Here is a 25,460-nt window from a genome sequence, read left to right as displayed (position 1 = left end):
AGCAATTCAAATTTCTACTCGCCTATACCTAGTGACCCTACCACATCAGTGAAAAATAAATTACAGGTCATTCTAAATGAAGTCTTCTCTTTAAGCTATATAGATGAAGGTTTAGCTGATTTTTTATGTCCCGATGACACCAGAGTGCATAGACTAAGTTTGTCGTGCCATATGGGTCACTTTAAGAAATAAATTTTGTGGATTGCCAACTCCTGTAACTCAAATCATATTTGTCCATATAACTCTACTTTGTAACAGTTGCTGCTTATCACCATAAGATTCACTGCCATAAGATCCACTGTCCTGTTATATCACATATGGTATGTACAGTTGTTTATGGTTTTTATATTATTCTTTCTGTAAAAATGTGTGAGATCACGATTTTGTATTTATTTGCATTACCTAGAACTTGTACTACTGAAGAAGCCCAGGACGGCGAAACAAGGCTAATATTCCGGAAATCTTTGTCTTAGAGTCTGTGAAAGGATTCTGTGGAATTGTAACAACCTTTCATGTGGATTGTTTGGACTTTATGGACACAGGTGGAAAAGACACTAATACGTGTATGGACCTTATGCATGAACTGATTAGAGAATGAACTGATCCACTGGGTCTTCTGCTTTTTTCATTGAACTTTATGAGTTACTTTCATTGAAGTTTACAATATGATACATGAATAGTATACTTTATTTATGCAAAAAGTACAGTCGGTTACGTCTCGTGTATCTATTGAGTATGTTTTACGTAACAAGAGGTTTTATGTTGTTTTTAAAGCAGGTAACCAGCAGGGAATGATTCAGCTCAGCCTTTGCACTGTTGACTGAACACCCCCTGCTGTTCAGATAATGGAGAAAGCTCATAAATTGTATCCCTTCCGGCATCCTGTCCAACTCTATTACGCTGGTGTAAACCCTGGTGCACCAGAAGCACTGAATAGCAGCAAATAAAATCTGTTCATATGTCAGCAACTGATAAGACTTATCAACCAGTTCTTCCAAAGTCTTCCTAAATTATAAAGCTCCAAAATGCAGGCCAAAAGAGAGCAGGTCTGGGAAGAGTGAGGCATACAATGGGCACCACCAGCGAAAAGGCCCTCCTCCATGTAACTCATGCGCTGTCATGCCTGCCCAGGCCATAACCCCACAAAAGGTTTACAAAGTTCAGTTGTTGCAAAAGTTTTTCAGTGTTAATTTTATGCATTTTTTAAAAATCACCATGGTATTTAACAATATATTATGTCCTTTAGAGGAGAAATTGTGAATTGTAGAATTTTAAATACCTGTCATCATCCTTGGGTTCACTCAATTTTGTTTATAACACTCTTCCATTTTCTTCTAGTTGTGAGGGTGGGGGATGGGGAGGGGCCTCACATCTAAATCTGGCCCTGGATGGGGGGGGATGTGTACATTTGGTAAGGCTGATGTGTGGGTTCAACTCACCTGCCCAGCAAGCCACCCACACTTCAGCTCTGTTCTCTGGGCAGCACACAAGAGCCTGATGACTTCATCAACAAGCTTCTTTATCACTTCCAAACTTAAGAAATCTTAACTCCTGAAAAACTACATTGCATACTGAGAGGAGCACACTGCCCCATCTTCCTGAGTAAGCCAAGAAGTTTGACTTAATAAACCAATAATATGCACAAGCTAAGTGCTGATGTTTGCATCCTGATTGCTCCGACTTTGCTTCTCCCTTGGCATGAGTGGGTAAAATGCCCCTGTATGTTTCATAATTTATATGAAACTGCTGAATGAGGTCATCAGAGGATACGTAGCTCTCTTTTCCAGCTGGGTCAGGTGAGGCAGAAAAAGTAATGGTACAGTGTTAGGTACAACAGACCTATCAGTTGAGGAGGGTGATATGCTGACTGAAGCCCAGCCTGGATGATCTATCAGAAATTACCCATGTTCTAGGAACCTCCAAGTAGGGTTACTGCAATGTGCTCTACATGCAGTAAGTCCAGAATGCTGAGATTCATTTGCTAAACAAGCATAGGCAAAGAGATCACAACTTGCCTGTATTAAAACAGCTCTGCTGGCTGTCTATGAGCTTCTGAACTTAATTTAGAAAGTTTTAAATTTTAATAAAGATTTTAATTTTTAAAAGCTTTATACAGCTCAGAACACAGGCATTTTTGGGTTCACCTCTCATATCAGTCCACCTGTCCACTGAGGCCTCTCAATGGGTGCTCCCACCATGAGAAGTATGGCGGGTGTTGACCAGACAAACTTTTCTGCCTGCCTACTATCAGGCAAAAACATTTGTTTTCCCAGGCTTTTAAGAACTGCTAAACATTATTTAACTTAGAATAGTTTTAGTTTACCATCTATTCAAATTTATTGTTGCTGTTTTAGCTTGTTTTAATTTATTGCTTTTGTCTGTCTGCATTATTATTATTTAATTGTATTCCCCCCCCCAGTATTCTATAAGATCCTGGGAACATAACTCTATGATGAAGGTGTGGGGTATAAATTATGTCAATAATTATTATGTTTTTCTGGACAAAGTAGGGATATTTAGGACAAAATTCAATTGGGGAAAAAATTAACTGTGACTGTTGAGGCACCATTTAATTCAGGATTAGAAATGGCATAATTTATAAAATATTGAAAAACAAGGGCAAGCTACATGTCACATGTCATTCAGGGCTTAAGTAGTGCTAAGGGACTATTCCTGAAAGCAGTTTCTTTGACAGACTAGTTCTGGAACATGTAAAATGATATTTTAATGCTTTGTGCTTAAGGATAAACTTAACTGCACTGGAACCTATTTCTCTCATGTTATGGCAAGGATCAATGTTTCTCCTGCACCCACAAGCTAGCCAGACAGGTAAATATTTACCAATGCACATGGAAAGTGTATTTCCCTTACTGTATAACTGTCTGAGCACAGCTAGCCTCTGTACTTGGATCTCTGAAAACTGGAGAAGAGCATGGCAGGCTACCAGGAATCTGGAACAAGAGTGCTCTTACTAGGAGAAGATGCACTGCACTGCAGCATTTTGTTGCAAGTCCTACCTCTATCCACTAATTATCAACTAGGTGATCAAGTATCTACTGATTCTACATACATGGGGGACCCCCAGGTGTGTATGCATAAATACATGTTTGTAAATTAACAGGGGGTAAATAGATCCCTACCAATGCCAAACAACCCAGTGAGGACTGAGCATGTTGGCTGACACATTGGTGTTCCTTTGGGAGGAAGGGTAGGATACAAATCTAATTTTTAAAAAAAACAATTTTTTTTAAAATGTACACAATGCAACATTACATTGCTATTTCCTGAATTGCGTTTCCCATGCAAGCACTTTGAATTACACGCACTAGAGGCTTGGGGAAGCCTATGGTAGCATAGACTCAAATCTCCTACATCAGAAAGGCAGCAACAGGATTAGGGCTGGCTGAAGACATTTCTTGGCTGTGGGTGCCATTTTGCTCTCCCTCTGACACTCCACAGCCTTAGAGGGGAATGAGGCCCAGTAGGATTAGTGGCAGGATGCTGTGCTCTCCCTGGTCCCCGCGCCCAGGGAAGTTGTCTGAGGGGATGCCAATGATGATGGCGGAGTTGCCGCCTGCCTTCAACCTCCACCAGCGCCCTCGCCCACCGAATTCTCCTGACGACATAGGCACGTGCTGGCGGGGGAGGCCCGGCGTGAGGTGAGTTTGAACTCCAACGGACAACCGCCGTCCGCGGACGAAAGCCGCCGGGAAGCGGAAACGGCCGTTTGCCTGTCGGAGCTCGCCGTTTTCAGGGCGGGGAAGAGACCGCTCAGCCCGCAACTTTTGAAGGCGCCGAGGCCGCTCGCGAACACGTAAACTTTTCGCACGCGAAGGGGATCTTGTGGGCGGCTCCCCAGCGGCCTCTCTCCCTGGCTCCGGCTCCCTCCTAGAAGCCCATGGGCTTCTCGTACTTCGCGGAGGCCGAGGCCTTGTGGAAGGCGAGGGGCGACTTAAACCTCAGCTTGCCCGCCCCGGGCTCCGGCCGCCGGACCTACATTTCGATGCGCCATAACCATGACGACGACGACGATTTGTATTACGACAGCTACCACCTCATCGCGAAGAAGCGGCCGATGATTGTGCTCGTGGTTTTTATGAGCTTCCTCTTGGGAGGTAGGGCTAGTGGCTGCTGAGTTGCATTAGCTCGCGCTAGTGCAAGAAGCAGCCACGTTAGCCACTCTTATGAGTGGGTCCGTACGATAAGCTTGTGAAAACGCAGACTCCCCCCCCTCACAAAACAACCGTATAACATAAGACAACTTGGTATTGTGGAGTGCCAAGCACACGGATAAGATGTAGTAAATGCTAGCTAGAATTGCTAAAGGTTTGCATGTTGACTATCATAGATGCTTAATTGGACGCCTAAATAAGAGAGGCATGGTGTTCAGCAATGCACAACCCCCGCAAGGTGCATTTTCTTTTCCTGCTGCTTTAATGCAATCGGAGGCCTTCTGAATAACACCTGCAGGGAAGGTGTAGAGCAGAAGGTCTTGCTTGTGAGCTTATAGGGATCTAATTCTAGTTGACTGGACCAGGTGGGCCACTGACCTGAAGCAGAAGGTCTCTTCCTATGTTAGTACCACAAGCTACCTTGTGGGATAACTAAAATGAAAAGTGGAGTAAATATTTTACATAAAATACCCAGCTGCAGGTGACTTTCCATAGTGGAACCTCTCACTCTGCTTCTTGTGTAAGGACCCCATGCCATAAATTGGTACCAACTTGAATTAAATATTGGGGGGAGCTAAGTCCTGCGCTGCATAATCGATCACATGACACAGTGCATGCACACCATTTGAACGGCATTGCCCATCAACTTTTTTGGGGGCAGCCCTCCAATATTATATTGAATACCCCTTGGACCCTAGTAGTTGGTTCCTTTGGATATGCTGCTACTACATGCTGATCCTAACCTGAAGAAACCACTAGGCCACTTATCTTGCCTTCCAGTTATTGTTCCCTGAACATGAACTATACTGGCTGGGGCTGATTGGAGTGGGAATCGAACAACACCAGGGAGTCACAGGTTCCCATTTTTCTGCTCTACACTTCGATTATTTGGGGGATTTATAAGCCTTACTGACAAGGACAGCTTCTCTTAAACTCGTCTCTAGAAATATTAAAAACTACAGAGATGTATCTACTCCTCCAAAGCCCTGAAGACACAAAACTTAACAAATCTTGTGAAATATCCTTAGGACACAAAACGTACCTGGACATCCATGCAGTCTTAACACTTAGCAAAGATTTCCCTAGAATTGCATTTTTAAAACCAATGAAGTCAAATGTCAAAGCATAAACAAATTTATTTGGGGAAATTGAGAAAAGTGGGAGGCAGCAATCAGATTTGCAAATAAAACCACTAAAGTACATATAATTTAGCTAGTTACATATTACCTGCTCGAGAAGTCTTGGGTGGCCTTGCAAAACAGGTTATGAGAGAGACCATCTCTGGCTAACTGGCTGGATGGTTCCAAGAAGCAATACAGAGGTGATACTTGTTGCATCTCTGATGTGAGTTAGATAGCCAACCATAAATTTCGCTAAATGATTCTGGATTTATAATATAAGAAAATTAACCTCAACTTATTGGAACTAGATAGGTTAAAAAGGAATGAGAGAGACTAGCTTCTTTTTCACATACCCACCTCCCATTATGAACACTTTATTGCAGTTGTCATGCATTTTTTGGAAATAGGTTTAGAAACCACTAAAGATTTAGGAATATCACAGTTTGATTGAAGAAGGGCTTCCTTGCGGTGTGACCCAGTCATTTATGGAATGCTAATTGTATATCGTTAGATATTCTTTCATTATTTTTTAGAGGTTTTCCGCATAGTTTTGAGTCTTATTTTTATAGTGTACATTGCTTCAATTATTTCAGGCAGTAAAGTGGTTTATAAATTTATATAATAAAAATAATAGCAGTGTACTAAAAAATTAAAAGATGGCAGTTATCTAGTAATTAAAATAATTAAGTGCCCCAGGCCATCAACCTATTATAACTATTCACTTTAAAAATATTAAACATAAACAATAATGCCATTTATACTCAGAAATATGAATGAAGGAATGAAAGGTTATTCATATGAACTGGATTAAACACAATTCCCTTAACAGTCACACATTTTTATATACTTTTGCCGTATCACATCAGGTAATCTATCCAGTTACTGAGAATTTGAATGCCAAACCATCTGAAGAAGACAAACTGCTTTTAAACTTTCTTGCCATATTACAGAGAATATTGTGTTCTGTGTTTGAAAGCATCATCATCATAACTCAGTTGAAATATCTGCAGCTGCATAGAAAGCCCTTAAATGCTACTCATGACTCAGGATGTAATAAGAGTCTCATTATTGAATTAGAACTTTGCATTTATATGAGAGCTAAACTATTATTTGCATATACTCTTTTTTTTAGCAGTTTAGAATGGGTGAATGAATGGGATCTTTTAGCATCTAATACACTATTTCTTAAACTGTATTTTAATGGTGAAAAAAGTTACATCTAAATACTATTCCTTTAAAAATGAGTTTGTTGCATTGCAATAAATGGAGAAATTCTCTTTCCCTCTATAGAAGTGACTCAAATTATGATTTATTCATTATTTTAATCTTTATAGTAGAATTCAGTCACAAAGAAGAAAGCAATCCAATAAATATTATGGCATTATGACACATCCCTTTGTGCAATATAATTAACAAAAATGTCTCTTAATAATATTTTATGTGCAATTTATATCTGTATCCTTATACATCAAACAATGGCTTATTGCCTTAATGGTAGTCCATAACAAATATGTTTATATAATTATACAGAATTACATTAGAATATAAATATGGTCATGATTCAGCCAAATTAAAGTCCCATTAATTTCAATCGGTGATTTAAGAAGTGTTTACTTCCCACTGAAATCAATGGGATAAAAATGCTTTTCCTAGACAGATCATACTCTAAATATTATAATTGTACAGAATTATAAAAATAAAATAACTACAGGCATATTACTTCCCCAAAAGGTTTCTATATTTCTTTAAGAAGCAATATACTTTTTTAAAAAAATGACAAGGTATACAGCTCTCATCTCTAGTATAAATCTGTTATGCAATTACTTTAATGCTGTTGTGAAATATTCTGCTCTTTCTAGAGTTTGATAAAGTTCAGGACAGCTTTTACAGAAGACAAAAGTCCTCCAGACATATTATCTTTGTAATATTGTATTTATTGATAAATCCATTGGTTTTCAGACACTGGGGGTGGGGGAATAGAAACAAGTGCACGGGCAGGAAATATTTGTCCCAAAGCACTTTCTGAACTCTAAAAGACCCAAACTGTTTTTACCTCCAAAACCTTTAATTACTAGACGAGATTAGATAATTTTTTTATCAAATATATCTTTATTTTAATACCACTGTATTTGTGTGTGTGTGTGTGTGTGTATTCTGTCAATTTATATCGTATTTTTCAACGATTGTCCTCAAAACAACTAGCAAATTTATAAAACACAACAGAGACACTAAGATTTAGATTTTATAAATCTCTAATTTACTTGTAATTTTAGTGATAGGATTTTGATGAAGACTTTCTTTATGTCAAGAGGCATGTTCAGTAGTTTAAACCTTTAAGATAAGTCAGTAATTTTTATGATGGTTCAGTGTTGTGTTTAATACTATTTTATTTTTTTGTAAAAAAAATTTGTGTTCAGCTGATAGTTTTCATTTTATTTATAGAAATGTTGATAAACATTTTTATAAAGAAACATTGAATTAATAAAACTATAGTTATTTACTGACATTCTTGTAATTATGTAACAGTAGTATTGATTACATTTGTAATATATTTTTTCCCTCAGCCCTGTTACGAACAATTATCAAAGAAGTAAAAATTCCTATTCTGGTAATTGTATGTTTAGTAGGAACTGGCATTGGAACAATACCCCATTTTTCAGCTCAGGTAATGGAGAACTATTAATTTCTCCCATTTCAATAACTAATAAGGGAATAGATTTTACTGATATTTTGTAAACGAAGTGCTGTTGCAGACACAGTAGGTTGAGGAGGAGGCAGAAGGAGAGAGGAAATTCAATTCCATCTCTGCTCTCCCTGCATGTCTCTGACACCAGGTCTTTATGCAAATTGTCTCCACATTACTAGCCTACAGAGGATAACAGTAGTTGCTGTTGCCAGTTTAGCATTTTGAGGTGTCTCTAGGCAAAGTGGATTTGTGGACCCCTCTTCAAGTTGCTTTCTTGAAGATGAGTCGGGGGGTTCTGCCACTTAAAAGCCATTCAGCTTGGGAAATACCCAGATTGAAAAGTGTTTGCTACTGAAAGAAGTGGCAGAGCAAAATATATGGGTTTTCAGGGGAGAGGGTTTGGGGAGAGATCTGAAATTTGGAAATGAGCTTGGAAGAAACAGGCTTCTTGCATATATTTTAAGGGAAGAGCATGGTATGCCAAGCCCAATTCCAACTTGAGCCAAGGACTTATCATTTTAAAAATGTTTCAAACATCATTGTTTCTGTAAAAATTAACTTGTAGATTGTTTTACCAGAGGGCACTAAAAGCTACTGCACAAGGGTAAAGTTTCAGACACCCAGCTTCCCATCTAACACTGATTCCAACTCTACAATTTAGCAGCCGGGGACAGAGCAAGCCGCCCATGGGGCGGAGCAAGCCAAGGCAAGGTGTGCTGCATGGAGCCTCTCCGCAGCCTCCTCCTCAGCTGTAGGGCAGCTGAGGCGATGGGCAGACGCAAGTCCCGTGCTGCTCAAAAAAGCAGCGCGGAGCTTGCAGGCAGTCCGCCCACCCCACCGCCTCCCCCTCAGGAGAGATGAGTGACTCAGGCATGCTGCAGACCCTGCAGTGTGACGTCCATTGCCCCCTGCCTCACCTAGCTACACCTAAGTGTGGTTCTCCAAACTCTTCTCCCTCAACTCCCCGAGCCCTCCCCTCATTGCTCTTGCTCCCTACCATAGGAGCCAGCGACTAGACTGTGGCTGGACGTATGCTGATGGTGGAAAGAAGAATGCAGCCCGCTTATGGAGAGGGGAAGAAATGGGGCCGGATGGTGGGTTTCTGGCTTATTGCAGAGATTCAAAAGTTGCTTTTTAGGGCAGCAAGCCTCCAAAGGCAACTTCCACCATGCAGTCATAAAACCCAGAGCAACCCAGACCTAGCAAAAAGTATTAACTCACTCCCACACCACCCCCAACAATACAGTGGTACCTTGGGTTACAGACGCATCAGGTTACAGACTCCGCTAACCCAGAAATAGTACCTCGGGTTAAGAACTTTGCTTCAGGATGAGAACAGAAATCACGTGATGGCAGTGCGACGGCATCAGGAGGCCCCATTAGCTAAAGTGGTGCCTCAGGTTAAGAACAGTTTCAGGTTAAGAACGGACCTCCAGAACAAATTACGGTAAGTTCTTAACCCGAGGTACCACTGTACCTGTTCCAAGCAGGCTCAGCCCATTTCAACCCGATCAAGCCTTGGAAACCTTCCAGGCGGCTGAAACCTGGCAGGAAGATCCCCTCCTGGCCTCCAGGGGTAGCCTCGCTCTCTGCCTGGCTGCCCGCGCTGGGACTCGCCCAGTTCCTGCAGAGGGAAGTGGCTTTCCTTCGCAGAGACTTACTGTGCCAAAGCAAGCAGGCAAGGAAGACGGAGAGGAGGAGGCAGCCTAGGCAAATTCATGGAGGAGAGGGCTGTCGAAGGCTACTAGCCATAAGGGCTGTGCTCTGCCTGCAAAGTTGGAGGCAGCCATGCTTCTGGTTTCTGGAAATCACTCGAGGGAGAGTGCTCCTGCAGTGGCATAGGTAGGGGCATGCGGTGGGGGCGCAAGTTGTTTTTTGTCACCCTCCTCAGCGATGACACCCAGGGCGGCCCGTACCCCCCTTTCTATGCCACTGCCTCCTCCTTTGCTATTCTCCTTGTACAGAAGAAATCTAGGTACTCTTTCTCCACTCCCTCTGATCATATGCTTGGGCGGGGAAGAAATATGTAAAATAATATAAACGTATTCACAATTAACAATTCCTTGTACTCATTTTGTGTTGCCAGATTCCTATTGTGAAGAGCATTGCAGATATAGATCCTGTACTTTTCCTTCATTTGTTTACACCAGTTATAATATTTACAGCTGCATTTGAGATGGATTTTTATATATTTCGAAAATCATTTTGGCAGGTAAGACATATATACAGTTTTCTGTTTAGAAATTTACTTCAAACTTCACATTAAGGATATAGTTGCATATTACACACAAATGTGTCCAATCAAACCCCAAAGTAATATTTTCCAGGAAAATAGTTTTGTTTAAAACACATCCGATTCATATTTAAAGCATTTGACTTCCCCCAAGCAATCCTGGGAACTGTAGTTTGCTAAGGCTACTGGGAACTGTAGCTCTGTGAATGGGAAACTATAATGCTCAGGATTCTTTGGGGGAAGTCTTGGGCATTAAATGTATGTTGGATGTATGTGTGTGCATAATTTGCAGTGAGAAAATGAAAGGCACCAACAATTGGGCAAGAATGCTCCAAGTAAAACTTAGTTGGCTATCACCCTACAAGTACCTTTTTAACATTTTCATTCATATGAGCTGATTGACTGTCATGTCATGTATAGCACTGTGTCATTAAATCTCCAGCCTTATCCACTTGAGTTTAATGTAATTTTATTTTGCAAATGATTGATACACACACACATATATATTGTCATTGCAGGTGTTAATTCTTGCAGTTCCTGGATTTTTGATGAACTGTGCTTTCCTTGGATGGTTAACTTATAAAATTAATAAGTATAATTGGTCCTGGGATGATAGCATGCTATTTGGAATAATTCTTAGCACAACAGACCCTATCCTTTCTGTGGCTTCTGTAAGAAACATTGGTAGGTATTTACACTGATTTTTCTGATAAGCTGAATTCATTATAATACTTGAATGTGGAGTGTACTGTTTACAATATAGCTTCACAGAGCTTAAAGGTAAAGGTACCCCTGCCCGTACGGGCCAGTCGTGTCCGACTCTAGGGTTGTGCGCTCATCTCACTTAAGAGGCCGGGAGCCGGCACTGTCCGCACACTCTTCCGGGTCACGTGGCCAGCGTGACGAAGCTGCTCTGGCGAGCCAGCACCAGCGCAGCACACAGAAACGCCGTTTACCTTCCCGCTATAAAGCGGAACCTATTTATCTACTTGCACTTAGGGGTGCTTTCGAACTGCTAGGTGGGCAGGAGCTGGGACCGAAAGACGGGAGCTCACCCTGCCGCGGGGATTCGAACCGCTGACCATACGATCGGCAAGGCCTAGGCACTGAGGTTTTACCCACAGTGCCACCCGCGTCCCTTCACAGAGCTTACTTAATTGATAATGAACTGTAGTCTGTAACAAACAAATGTGAAGTGATATGGACAGTTTAGGGACATGAGCAGAAAGATACCGCCCCCCATACACATGTTAAATAAAATTACCGTATTTTTTGCTCTATAAGACTCACTTTTTTCCTTCTAAAAAGTAAGGGGAAATGTGTGTGCGTCTTATGGAGCGGATGCAGGCTGTGCAGCTATCCCATTGCTGCTTTCACTGCGCAGTGATCCCTCTTGCTGTTCTGGCTTCTGAAATTCAGAATTTTCCCCCCCTTGTTTTCCTCCTCCAAAAACTAGGTGCGTCTTGTGGTCTAGTACGTGTTATAAAGTGAAAAATACGGTAGAATTATTGAGGCCAGAGTTAGAAGTCATTTTGGCTGTCCTGAGTGAACTCTTTCATATGTGTATACATTTATGTGGCAGTACATTGTTAACTGTGCTTGCTCAGGTTGCTCACATCTGAAAAACTGTTTCTCCCTTGTAAAGTATTCAGCAGGGGAGCAACAAAGATGACACCAGAGTATTTGCAGAAATAAAGTTTTATTTGAGGAAATAAAATGCTACAATTTGAAAATAGAACAATTAGCTGTAGAATGCTATCTCAGAGAAAGAAGTGGGATTGACTGTTAAGTGGAATGGTGGTGAGCTAATGTACGTTTTGCAATGATGTTTCAACATTTGGGTTAAAAGGAGAGGGGTTGAAGTGGCAAGTGCTTGAAAGCTGGCAAAAAAGAAAAATAGAATGATATTTTCCCTTCCATATGATCTGTACAAAAACCAGTACTTGAAGAGGATGAACAACCAGCTATGTAGCTTTGTATTTATGGAATTAATGTTGAGTTGTCAATTGTGTCACTATAACGTTAAATATACATTAAATTTTGACTGAGGATACAGTTTCAAGCATCTTAGGGGATTCATCTAAGATATTATCCCCTAATGGAGTCAGGTTTGATTTGAACATAACAGCAAACTATGGTTTGTCAAGCAGGCATGTGAGTGATTTGTGCTCTCCCTTCTCTTCCTTGCTCCTTACATTTGTGTGCAGGGAAGACTTGAGAAGGTTCCATTCCCATTTGGACAATTGTTTTGCACAAACCTGAATCAGTGATTGGTTGTAAATTGATTGGAGTCTTCTCCACTGTTGGAAGCATACTACCTCCAAATAACTGTTGCTGGGATGGGATTCGTTGTATAGCATAGTGCAGGCTTCCTCAACCTTGGCTCTCCAGATGTTTTGAGACTACAGTTCCCATCATCCCTGACCACTGGTCCTGCTAGCTAGGGATCATGGGAGTTGTAGGCCAAAAACATCTGAGGTCCGAGGTTGAGGAAGCCTGGCATAGTGCCATGCATGGATTTGCATGCTTCCCATAGGCATCTCTTTGGCCACTGTGAGAGTAGGATGTTGGGCTAAATGGGCCTTTAGTTTGGTTTGGCACAGCTCTCCTTACACAGGAATAATAAGACGGATTGCACAAGTGAAAGGCTTATACCTGATCATTACCACTGTGTTCCAAACTTTGGTTTGTAGGATAATCTGAAGGCAGACAAAGCCTGCTCATATTTTTAAGGTACAGTAATACCTTGGTTCTTGAATGGCTTAGTTGCTGAACAAATCGACTCCCAAATGCCGCAAACCCGGAAGTAAGTGTTCTGGTTTGCGAATGTTTTTCAAAAGCCGAACATCCGACGTAGCTTCCACTTGAGCGCAGGAGGCTCCTGCAGCCAATCAGAAGCTGCACCTTGGTTTTTGAAGGGTTTCGAGAGTCAAACGGACTCCTGGAACGAATTAAGTATTTTGAGGTATTTTGTTTCACTTGAAATACAGTTTTTAGCATAAAGTGAAGCAGAATGGAGCAATATTGGAAAAAAGAGAAGACAAAATCATCTAGTTTGCAAGTTCTTTTATTTTCATAACTCTCACAAAATGATTTTATATGGGAGTATGTTGAGGCCATTCTTTCTCTCGATTAAAAAAGTATGCAAAGTTTATATTGTGCAACAAAGAGATGCAAGGCCTGGTTATAAGTAAAACAACAGTAATATACTATTTGACTGTAATTTAAAATAATTAAGCTGTCAGATTTGCACTGTTTAAGAAATTTAAGAAGTAAAGTTGATTCGAATCAGTCTTTTTTTCCTGGCTGATATAAACTGTAATGATTTAAATATATTCACTCTTGGAGAAACAGGAAACATGGGAGGAAACAAAATCAAGCTTCTGCCTCTTGAACCGCTGATGAGCACTACTGCATATTATTTGCCTGAGGAATCTATTTTTGTGAAGCTGCTGAATCAAAGTGCTATTGTAAATGGCTTAAATCTTTGCATTCCACCTTTATTATCCGGTTCTACTTCATAGCCGCCATCTCTGCAAGGTTTTTGAATGGAAGGATGATGGGAACTGTGGGAGCTTTAGAATGGCTGCATGTGTATAGGCAGACTTAACGGTGAAGTGCTAATGGGAATTGTATGGAGAGAATAGAGCACTTTTCCTTCATTGTTTGAGAAGAATATATGCACTAAAAACAAGCATATCATAATCATGTGATTTTGATTCCCCCATTTCTTATGGGTCTTGTTATAGTATCTTTCCACTTAAGAAGCAAAAATAAAAAAGAACTTGTTCATTTTGTTATCTTCCCCCTTTTTCAGGGCTTTCAAAAATAGTTGTCAACTTAATTGTTCATTTTGTTATCTTCCCCCCTTTTTTCAGGGCTTTCAAAAATAGTTGTCAACTTAATAAAAGGCGAGTCTTTGTTTAATGATGCTACAACAGTAATAATTTTTGAGTTATATAGGGATCTTGCAAAACAAACTCACCAAGAATTGAGTAAGTATATTATGTCCTGTATTTTTCCCCCCTCATAAAAATACAATCCATATTACGCCACAAGCCTTATTTTTAACTGTTGAGATCTAGGGCATACAAGCTGAAAAAGAAACATGAGAGGCATAGTCACGTCACTAGCGGGTCCACCCCACAAAAAGGGATGTCTGCTGTATCAGTCCCGTCCTCACTCTGGTAGCTCTGCTGTCATAGCAGTTCCTCAGGTGGTGGATGGCAGGGCGAAGAAAGGGGTAGGTGTTGTGCAGATTGGGGGAAGCCTTGGATCCACCAGAGCTTCCCAGGATGTGGATAGATAACATCAGATAGAGCAACACAAATGCTTGAAGGATATGGCACAAGACAGTATTACTAGGGGGAAGAAATACATCAAGCTGGGTTGTAGGGTATTTTGTTGAAAAATAAGTACTTTGGGAGTCAGTTTGTTGTCTCAAGTTTTACTAAATATGGAGGTGTTGCTATTGTTTGAAAGCTGGCTTACGTTTTGAAGTTAACACCCTGCTCAGGAAAGACCTAAAAGAAGGATAAGATTTTATTTAAGGCATTTTAGAGGGACAGAAGATGTCCCAAATATGAGACTATTGCTGTCAGTCTAGCAGTGGGGATTGACTCTATCATTGTAAAGTTGATATCAGGCAGGGAGGTAATGATTACAGAGAAGATGATGCTTGTTAGGACAAGCTGAGTAAAAGGCTTATCTGCAGAAGTGATAGTTCCAGCTTCTACTTCTCACTGAGTAAGCCTCTTCCATTAAAGTTACATATGTGCACCAATGCATCGGCTTCTTGCTGGACGGGCTGTAAGGACCTTGGCACTTACCACCATATATGGTGGTTTTACCCTAAATTGTTGATTTGGGGGAAGGTATCTTCCTGGAAAAAAATAAGGTCACTGAACAAAATTTAATATAGACCCCAGAATTGGCAGTGCTAAAGAATGTGGTCATGCAGTAAGTCCTTGATTGGATGCCTTCTGATGGCAGCACTGCTTAAAACATCTAAGCAGAGAATATATTTAGAAGGAATTACAATGGAGTACAGTAACTATAACTATAAAGTGTAGTACCTAGCGTTGATCGAGAAACTGACACAAAAGCTCAAAGTCAGTCATTAGAAGTTAAGTAAAAGCATACTTTCATCACAAATTAGTACGATTTTATTAGTTTTACACATACATATCAGCCGGAGCATAACAGAGGTCCACCAACGCAATATCCAAAGACTTTGAATTCCTGAAACTGGTCCAAACACTGGCTTTTCCTTTTCAAGTAAATTCCCAAGGCTGGACTTGCACAGGATCTATGAACAGGACAGACAATTCATTTGAAAACTGTTAACATTTTCAGCTGGAATATTCTGTCTCTCAGATCTATTGTATGGGGTTATGGTTGGGTTTTTTAAAATTTACTACTACTATTGCATTTTGCTCTTTTTTTCTTGTCTAAAATATAAAATCATAATTATTTATATATAGATATATATGAAAAATAAGTGTATAATTATAAAAGTTTCCTGAATAGATTCTGTGCATCCATAGACCTAATATGTATGACTGCATAGATGACTGTTGAAAAAACAACACCAAGAGTTGCATGTAAGCAACCTGTTCTTCTGGGTTCCAAGGAAGAAGAGGGTTCAGGGTACAATCAGTTAGCATCATTAGTTATAATTATCTTTAAATTAACTATTGGAAAGCAGATTGTAAATAACTATTTTCTTTTTACCTTTTACAGTTAAAGAAATTTTTATAAAGTTGATTTTAAAATTTTTTGCAAGCACTGCTTTGGGATTTTTTACTTCAAGATTAGTTAGTTATTGGTTGCAACATATTTTCAATGATGGAGTAGTTGAAATAATTCTAAGCTTCTCAATGGCATACATTATTTTCTTCATTGGTAAGTTAAACGTCTTTGTCAAATGTAATGCATTTGAAACAGTTGTGCTTAATCATTAATAAAACTAAATAATAGTGGTTTTTTAAAATAACAATTCCCTATTTTTTCTATCCTTAGCTGAATGGCTTGGAATGTCTGGAGTTATTGCTATTTGTATTTTGGGCCTTCTTTTAGATACTGTAAGCTTTAGTCCAGGATTGGATATATTTCTTTATAAGTAAGTGCTCATAAGTAAGTGTTTATCTTTAAATTTCAGTTTGAATCATTTTGAAAATTTCTGTGGTAGCTAAATGTATCCCATTTACATATTGTGTAAGGAATGTGAACTAATAGGATTGAAGTCCTTGTAGAAGATTTAAAAATGCCTTGTAGAAGCACTTTAAGTATTCAGTGCATAAAATTTCTATTGTTAACCAGATTCTCAGTGACAAATGGTACTTAAGGACTGGTAGACTTGAAATAGCTACAAGAGGTAATTGATTAAAATTTTTTTTTTTTGCTTTGAATAATATTTTTTTTAATGTAGTATAAATAAAGCATGGTGGTTGGTTGAGTAACAACTGACTGGTTTATTAACACAGAAGTAACATTTCCTGTCAGATCTTTCAATGATTTGAAGACGCAACTAGACATGAAACAGGAGATCCGTCGTCAGCATTTAGTAGTTTAAAGAAGGAAATGCAACCCTGGGGGACATAAAATTGGATTTGAACTGTACCATTAGGAAGATCTTTTTTGTCTTTTGCAATGTGAACATTTGATTTTAAAATGTTATAACTACAATAATATAGAATAATATTATAAATGCACATTGTGTATTCTGTATTAAGAGCCTGTGAGTTACATTGTGATTAAGACTTGTAGTTTTACCCTTCTGAAAGTCTATGTTCTTTCACAGTGATATATGGCCAGACTCAACAGCCCCAACTGGTAAACACTTAGATCAAATTGTAACCAATTTTATTGCAAAATGAACCTGTACATGTTTATATCAAGTCTAATACCTTATATTTTAGCTACCGAACTACTCATAAATAAATATACAGGCAAAGAATCTGTAGTTTCCTTTCCCTTCTGAGTTCAAATGGTAGATAGAAAAAATACAAATCCCATGTTCATTGGCCATTTCCTGTTGAGTATTGGATTGCATTTCCTCTGGCTCTCAACTGAGTTTGAGAGGTAGAGCAAACTACAAATCTCATGTTACCTGCTAGGAAACACTCTCTCTCTCTCTCTCTCTCTCTCTCTCTCTCTCTCTCTCTCTCTGTGTGTGTGTGTGTGGTTTTGCCTATCTCTAGTTTCAGCTTGTTTTGTGGAATTCTAATCCAAAATATAATCTAAAAAATTGTGTTTGACCAAATATTCACTGTGTTAAATGCTTTGAAAGTTTTGTAAGAAACTGATTTTGAGGTTGGGGTGAGGGGAGAATGCTTTTGTACTTTATATACCGCAAAGAATTATAGTTTTGCTAATAGTCAGCCCCCCTTAACATGGTTTAACACATTTTTTTTTAAACAGGTTCTGGTCAATGTTGACCTTTTTGGCTCACATTATGATATTCCTTATAACGGGAATTGTGTTGGCTCAGAAGGCATTTCCATTTTTTAATTCTCGTGCTATTTTTTATATTATAACAGTCTACCTTTCATTAAATCTTACAAGGTAAGAATTGTTTGATTTTCCTTATTGTATTGATGTTTTCTGCCAATTCACAAAGCTCACTGTTAATATTCTTCAGACTGCAATCCAAATGCATTTAACTGGGAGTAAGCTACACTGAATTCACTAGGACTTACTTTTTATGCATGTATAGGATGGTAGATTATATATTATTTTCCAAAATTCTTAAGTTCAAGGCACACATGCTCTCACAAGTAACTGCATGGGAGCCATGAAGAACATAAATAGGTCCTTATACTTACCAGAACTTCTAGTATTGGTGCCTCTGAACCTATTACCCAGTTTGCAGTATGAATTTGGCATAGTTTTGAAAACACACTTTTATTCGAAACTTATTCCAAACCAGGCCATCATCACGCTTCTTTAACAGTTTGGATTGCAATCTGCTTTGTGAAGAGCTCATTCTACCAGACCACCTGGTTGCTTCTACTTCTGTGATTGTAGCAGCAAGGAGGGATTCTCATCCTTGCCACCTTGAGCCCCTTTGGAGGAAGGTTGGAATATACATTGGAATATACACCCTCTTTTCCTGGTGCTTTGAACATTCCTGGTGTGATTGACATTCATATGCCCTGGCTTAAAGGATGCTACTGTAGTGGCATTCCAAGCAATAGTGAAGGAGAAGATGAACAAGAAACAGAGAGACACACCTTCCCTGCTATTGCTGCTGTTGCCTCCAGATACTGACTTTGGCAGCTACTAACCTTTAGGCATTAAGCACTAGAGGACAGCCACTAGTAAGTAATACTTACATGTCTGTCTAGATTTTGTGTATATTGTATATATAAGACTTTGCACTGAGTGCCACCTGCTTAACCACTTGCCCATCTGCCTCCCAGAGATTTTAGAGGACAAGCATTGTATGAATGAAAATTATCTTAAGGTGGCCCAAGAGCTTTTGCTTCCTTGCTTCCTGAGGAATATAAAGTTTGGCTGTTTTAATAACTTTTTGAAAATTGTGGCATTTGTCAAACAGCTAGCCTTATGAGTAATGCTTGGAGGTTAGAGGGTGATAGCCCCTATACACTATTTCAGGGCCCTAATGATTAGGACATTAATGAAACAAGTAATGTGCGTTGCTGAATACTGTTGAAGTGAAAATATTGGGAACTAAACATTGGCAAAGAGTTTCTTAATGCAAAATAATTTTGAAGTAGACAATTTTATATGAATTAGATGTAGTGGAGGCTGGAACCTGATTTCTGAATACTAAATTTATTCCCTTTGTGAAAAACAATTCTGTGCTTTGACTTTATTGCCATGGTAATTCATAGCTTCTGTGCAAATTGACGTATTTCCAAGCTGAAAACAAGATTTAAAATCTGCAGTTTCCTGAAATTATTACAGTTACCCAATCAGTACAAAGGAAGACTTCATATTTATTTATGCATTTAGGTTTTTAGTAGGTTTGTCTCTTACTTTTTGACTAGAGTATTCAAAACAGTTCATAACATTTATAAAATGCAATGGTTACATTGCACATTTAGAACAAACCACACATTTCAAATGAAGTAGGAACAGGAGCATTTCATTTTCTGTCTGTGTGCTTCCCTATCTCCTGGATTCCTTCTCTTAGGGGAATTAGTGTTAGATGGCCCTGTGCTAGGGGAAGGGACAGCCCAGCTGCAGCAGGAGCAGACATCTGATGTTCTCTTTGCATACTTTTGTAAGTTAGAAGAGGGATACACACTTGTCTCACTATATTGCTGATTGCCTAAGTATATGTTAATAGTTAGGGTCAACACTTTTTGTTCCAGAAGGTGATTGTTGAAAATTGACACCAGTTTTAGCCATGCTCTTATGACTTAATTATTGGTTCCCTATTATCCCTGTTGTGAAGTTAAAGAGATGAATCCCCACACACCTTGAAATGTAACACCCAGAATTTGTGTTATTTTTATTTTAATAGGTTTAAAATAGGCTTAGAATAATGTGGAACGTGTTAAATAGGTCAGATTTAAGCTGGAAAATCTCTTTTACTATTTAAACTAATGAAGCAACTTTCTGAACATACCGAAGGTTTTTTGTTTCTAGCGTTGTCAAATTTCATATTATATTGAAAGGAAACAATAGGGGTGCACCCACCTAACTCATTGAGCAAGCAGAACAGCTTCTGCTAACACAGTGGAATTTCACTCCCCCACCCCTTCTCCCGCCATGCACCCCAGACCATATTTGGAGGCAGGGGGAGAGAAGGGGGAAGTTCTGTTAGATGAGTGCAAGTTTTCCCACTGAACAGATTGACTTACTGGTAGTTTAGGGATGGGCAATATTTTTGGCTTAGGCTGGATGTTTGTATTACGCCATCTCATGGATGAACTTCGGTAGGACAACCCACCTGCCAATCACAGGTCATTGTGATGTCAGAGGTCTAACAGTTGGGAATTATGTACAGACCCAACTATAGGTTAACCGTAGGTTAATGGGAATGTGTTCTCTTATATCAGAGATTACTGGTGCTCTACCCCAAATAATTCAGGATGATTTTAGACAACAAGAGAGAGTACTTCCAGTTAGTTGCAAAGCAATTTTTAGAAAAATATGTATATATAGCATGCTGGACTCCCTCATCTTCTTAAGAGTGTGTAGTGAAAAAACAGATGGAATCAGCTCCTCATGGCATACAATTTGAAGCAGTGATTCCTCAGGTAGTTCTGGTAGTTTAAGCCATGCTACCATTAGCCAGGGAAAAAAACCCTGACCCCCCCCCTTGGCTAAGCTCATGATCTGTTATTTAACGAGGGTATGCTTTCTTAAATGTTTGCTTAGTTTGTTAACATAGTGTTTTAAGATTTAAATGCATTTTTGCATTTATTTTTATTTTATTCAGGGGTTTGGTTGTTTTTGTGTTGAGCCCTTTTTTGAGTCGTCTCGGCTATGGATTTAATTGGCGTTGGGGAGCTGTTTTGATTTGGAGCGGAATGAGGGGCACCTTCACTTTGAACATGGCTCTTGGAATTAGCCAAACAGAAAGCAAAACTCCAAATGAGTTTCAAATTAAAACCATGGTAAAGTAAGATCATTATTTTTGGAAAGCATTATCAATTTGTACTAGAAGCCTGCTTGGAAATCTATATAGAAAGATGTGTTTATTTCTGACGCCATATTTTCAGTTTATGTACTCATATAGATATTGGGAACGTAGGTATGCCATTAATTTTTACATTAAAGGTATGCACAACATATTACTGAAAGTATAATTCTGTATATCCAAAGAAATAAATATGCAATTGTTTGCATTGAAAAGAGATTAAAATCTAATGCATATAATTGCTAATCTGTCTTTAAGACAGCAGTCAGGAACATTTTTCAGCCCAGGGTACAATCTTCTGGGGTTTGCATGTCTATGGTAGGTAGGGGCAGAGATGAAAGTGTGCTGAGCAATAGATGTCACTCTTCCCATTGTATTCTTACCTACATGCCAGACACACACAAGTCAGATGTTTCTGCACCCACATGCACCTCTATCCTCCATCTAGATGAGTAAAAGGCATTTTCACAGTTCAAGGACACATTTTAGCCAGGCATTTGAACAAAAGGAAGGCCTGCTGGATCAGGCCAATGACTCATCTGGTCTAGCATCCTGTTCCCATAGTGGCCACCCAGGGGCATGTGGGAAACCACAGATTTTGTAGGCGAGTTTCTTGTCTTTGGGGAAATTGCAGGGGTTGGCAAAAGCTCTTGAGGGTGAAGAGGGCACATTCAACCCCTGGGCCTGAGATTCCCCACTCATGCTAAAAGATTGTGTAATATTCTTTCCATTTCCCCCCTTGCAGTTTGTGGCCTGTTGCAAAATCTAACTTTCTAGAACTCAGAACTCAGTATTTTCTTGTTAGGAAAGTCCCCTTAGCACAGTTAGTGTGCCTGTAGAAATGGTTATTATCTGGAATGTGGTTGAGGGAGTACAATGAGCACTTATGGATTGTGCTTCTGGCATCACTGGTAAGATTTGATACAACTTTGCCTGTCCACAACAGTGCCTTTTGTGACTTTCCTAATATACATATATATTTTACAAGGCAGGTTAAGTGCTTCTTTGCAATCAAAAAGTTGAGCATGGAAAGTACTTATTTTCCTTTTTTGCCTAACAGCAAACCTCCCAGTTAGCTAACAATAAAATAAAATTAACACACAGTAAACATACCATTTTTGAAAAATAAGGAGACTGAAATAGGTATTGTGTTACAGCAATTGATCTCTGCTTAGTTAGAACAGGGTTGGTCCTCCCCTGCCTCACCCTGGCAAGGAAACCAAGATGATGTGTGTGTGAGAGAATGAGTGAATGAATATGTGTATGTGATAGACCAAGTGTGTCCAGGCATGCCCAATGACACGTGGCCCCTGAGTGCATTGCTGCATTGGCCCTTGGGAGTAAAAAGTTTGCCCACTCCTGCAATGCCCAATACAGAAAAAACTGTGATGGAATCCCCAGTGTTGTGGTTTAAATCACATGGGTATAGGGTGCCCACCACTATGTATAGTGAGGCCTCCTTAGGCAGCTGATTGGGCTGTCATGAAAGGACAGCAACTTGTGAATCATTTCATTTACTATTACTTGTATTTTTACTGCTAGGGAGGGGGATAGGTGCTCTGAAGTGCACAAAACATAACCTGTAGATCATGAAATCTCATGTCATCATTTTGTGACTGCTTCGCCCCATGCTGACATTTTGTGACTTGGTCTGCCTTGCACCCACCACTATTTTGTTACTGAAGGGCCTCAGTATTTTCCAGCCCTCTCAAGTGGTCCCTAAAAGTAGAAAGTTTGATAACAGCTGCCGTAGATCATATTTGACGAATGTCAGAAAGAGCACCTTAAAATATATTTTGGAAGTTCGAACTGTAGTATTGCCTCACTGTAAGTTGAGAACGTTAAGATGCATTGAACGCAGTCAGCTTACTGCTGATTAAACATTTGTAGGGTCTCATCATACTTTTTTATCCTGCTCTTTTCCTATGATGTTTAGGGCTGATACAGATGATTTGCTTTTTTCTTTCAATAACTCTGTCAGAGTGGTTATGGTAAAAAATGGTTCAGTGCCATGCATGGTTCTGCGTGGGCTTGAAGTCTGGGCTCTGAAACCAAATCAGATTCAATGGCTGGAACTTTTAAACAGAGAAAAAATAATATAATAAGTAAAAATAAGCATTTTTAAAAGAAAAAAATAGATTCCAAAGGTACTTAAAATTCCATTAGGCATTACTTCTCTGCCAAGTGGGAGAGTGCAATTTGCGGTGGAAAAGTGGTATGTGGGGTCAGTGCAGGCAGTAGAATGACTGCTATTGAAAAGGTCAGCGCTGGACTGAATGGGTTGTAGCAAGTTTTGCTCAATTGCAAGTGGTACCTTGGTTTGCAATTGCTTTGGATTACAACCGTTTTGGATTACAAGCACGTCAAACCCGGAAGTTCATGTCCCTTTTTTTTTGATTACAGCCCATTTTGGGGGGGAGGCCCCATTGGCGAAAGTGCCCCTTGGGTTACAACCTGTTTTGGTTTACAACCGGACCTCCAGAACGGATTATGGTTGTAAACCAAGGTACCACTGTACTTCCTTTCTTGGGAAAGTGACTGAGACAGTTCAGACAGAACAACTGCAGACAATCCTGAATGAGACTAATGATCTAATCTTTGACAGTCTGGGTTCAGGCCTAGATTTGGGACTGAATGAGCCTTGATCGACCTTATGGATGACTTTTATAGCGAGGGAATGCGACTCTGCTATTTCTCTTGGCAGTCTTCAATACCACTGATCACGATATCCTTCTGAACCGACTCTGCAGGATAGGTATCAGTGGCAGTGTATTGCAATTACAATACTCCTGCAGGGTCAGGTCCAAAGAGTAGCATTGGGAGAGTGCACTTTGCCCCCTGGTGCTTACACTATGGAGTGCCATAGGACCCTATTTTGTCCACAGTGCTATTCAACAGCTGGCTTTCCTGCTGCTACTTTGCTGAGATGGAGCATCAGGTTTTTGCCATATTTGGTGATATTGTAATGTGTAGTTCTGACCTCTTTCCATTGTTCGGTACTGAACTCCCAAAGCAGACTAAAGTATTATAAAATGCTATAAAATGTAATGTTATATTGCTGCTTTTACTAGTTATGATAGAGATGCTAATTGCTCAAATCTTTTCAGTTATTACTGCATTCAGGAACTGCGTCTTTGTTGACCTTGATGATTAATTCTACCACTGTGAAAAGGCTGGTTACAACACTAGGTAATGCTCTCAACATTTCTTCTTTTCTTTATTAAAATAAAAATTAATGTGTTTTATTCATACTTCAACTTCATCCCTATTTAAGCATTTTTTAAAAATATATATGATTTAAACGGGATAGGAAGACCAGTTTTCTGCATGCTGACCCCACTCCTAATTTCCTTGTGCTCCCTGGGCATGCCCATTCCATCCCTTGCCCTCTTGGAAGGTCTGAAGGGGGCTTTTAAGCATGTTCAGATGCACAGTCTTTCAGCCTTCCTCACAACTGGGGGCCCTGATGAAGTAGGGGTTCTATTTCCCAGCCATGCTGTTGTCTCTTTGCTATATCAAGCACTCATGAGTCTGGAATTAGATGACCTTTGCTGCTGTCTTGTAAATCTTATTATGACCAATGAATTACTTTTCTGTTTCTATAGGCCTTTGTAATATTACTCTTCCAAAACGTATGGCAATGCATAACGCTGTTCAGCGAATCAGACAAATGGAAGCCAATGCATTTGCAATGCTGAAACTTGATAGATTTTTGGCTGATGCAAACTGGACAATGGCTGAAGAAGCAATTAAAATAGATTATCCTTATAAAGTGAGTATCTTTCAGTTAGTGTTAAATAAACATAACTTAGAAAAGTGTGTAAAACCAAATGCAAGGTGGGCTCATAGCCTGAGCTCACTTGTCCGTTTGCTTGCCCAGAACAGAGCCACCTATCATTTGCCATGCTAAGGCTTGTGCCTGCACTGTTCTTCAAAAGGAAGAGACGGGGTATGACACTTGTTGGGCCAACCTCAGGTCATGCGTAGCCATTCAATTCACCTGCTATGTCTTTGTTAAAATAATTTGGCAGAAGTAGCAACCTGATTTCAAGTTATTCATCTGACAGCAAGGACTGAAACATAGAAGGTGCTGAACTAAATACTTCCAAGAAGGACCACAAATTTTGAGGAATCTCTCATTGCTTGTCTTAGCTCTTGTTTTTCCCTAGGTAAGGGTCCCAGCTGAGAAACAGGGCTCTAGCCTAGTGGGGATTTGTGTTAGGAACAGAGTCCACTTGAACATTTATTTATTTGTAAACATATTTGTAAACTGCAATTTTCTATAAATATCAAAGTGGTTCATAATAATTGTAACACAATAAAAACTACATGAAATGAAAGCAGATAACCAGCTAACTATTAAGAAAATATTTTTCATCAATTATCTGCATAAGCCTGGTAGCAAAGAAAAGGTTTCAGCAAATGTTTGAAGGTTAAGCTAGAAGGTGCATGCACCCGTTCAATATCTAAGAAGCAGAGCATGGTCAAGCATAGGTCATGTTTGAGTAATGGAAGGTCAGACACAGAAGTCTGGATAAGCAAGATCAGAAAGCAATAATACAGTCATACCTTGTGTTGTGTTAGGTTCATGTTGCATCTTTTCAGTTTGTGAACGCGGCAAACCCAGAAGTGT

General features: G+C 39.6%; 1 protein-coding gene across 5 annotated transcripts in view; it reads left to right on the top strand.

Annotated features, from left to right (window-relative positions):
- The first annotated feature begins 676 nt into the window (after window positions 1–676).
- LOC310695321 (solute carrier family 9 member C1-like) overlaps window positions 677–25,460 on the top strand; it is a 59,511-nt gene continuing 34,727 nt past the window's right edge. For 4 of the 5 annotated variants that reach the window (XM_083479511.1, XM_083479508.1, XM_083479510.1 and 1 more), the window contains exons 1-11: window positions 677–4,115; window positions 7,858–7,958; window positions 10,066–10,191; window positions 10,731–10,896; window positions 14,091–14,207; window positions 15,955–16,116; window positions 16,234–16,333; window positions 17,635–17,778; window positions 20,627–20,804; window positions 23,935–24,016; window positions 24,433–24,599. In XM_083479511.1, the coding sequence (XP_083335637.1) occupies window positions 3,899–4,115; window positions 7,858–7,958; window positions 10,066–10,191; window positions 10,731–10,896; window positions 14,091–14,207; window positions 15,955–16,116; window positions 16,234–16,333; window positions 17,635–17,778; window positions 20,627–20,804; window positions 23,935–24,016; window positions 24,433–24,599 (1,560 nt within the window). In that variant the 5' untranslated portion in view covers window positions 677–3,898. The remainder of the gene's footprint in view (window positions 4,116–7,857; window positions 7,959–10,065; window positions 10,192–10,730; window positions 10,897–14,090; window positions 14,208–15,954; window positions 16,117–16,233; window positions 16,334–17,634; window positions 17,779–20,626; window positions 20,805–23,934; window positions 24,017–24,432; window positions 24,600–25,460) is intronic. The other variant, XM_083479509.1, reaches the window with a different exon arrangement.

Source organism: Podarcis liolepis (genome assembly GCF_965112155.1).
Source record: "Podarcis liolepis genome assembly, chromosome: 1".
NCBI classification, from domain to species: domain Eukaryota; kingdom Metazoa; phylum Chordata; class Lepidosauria; order Squamata; family Lacertidae; genus Podarcis; species Podarcis liolepis.
The sequence above is the reverse complement of the archived record's forward strand: the minus strand, read 5'-3'. Positions and strand labels throughout refer to the sequence as shown.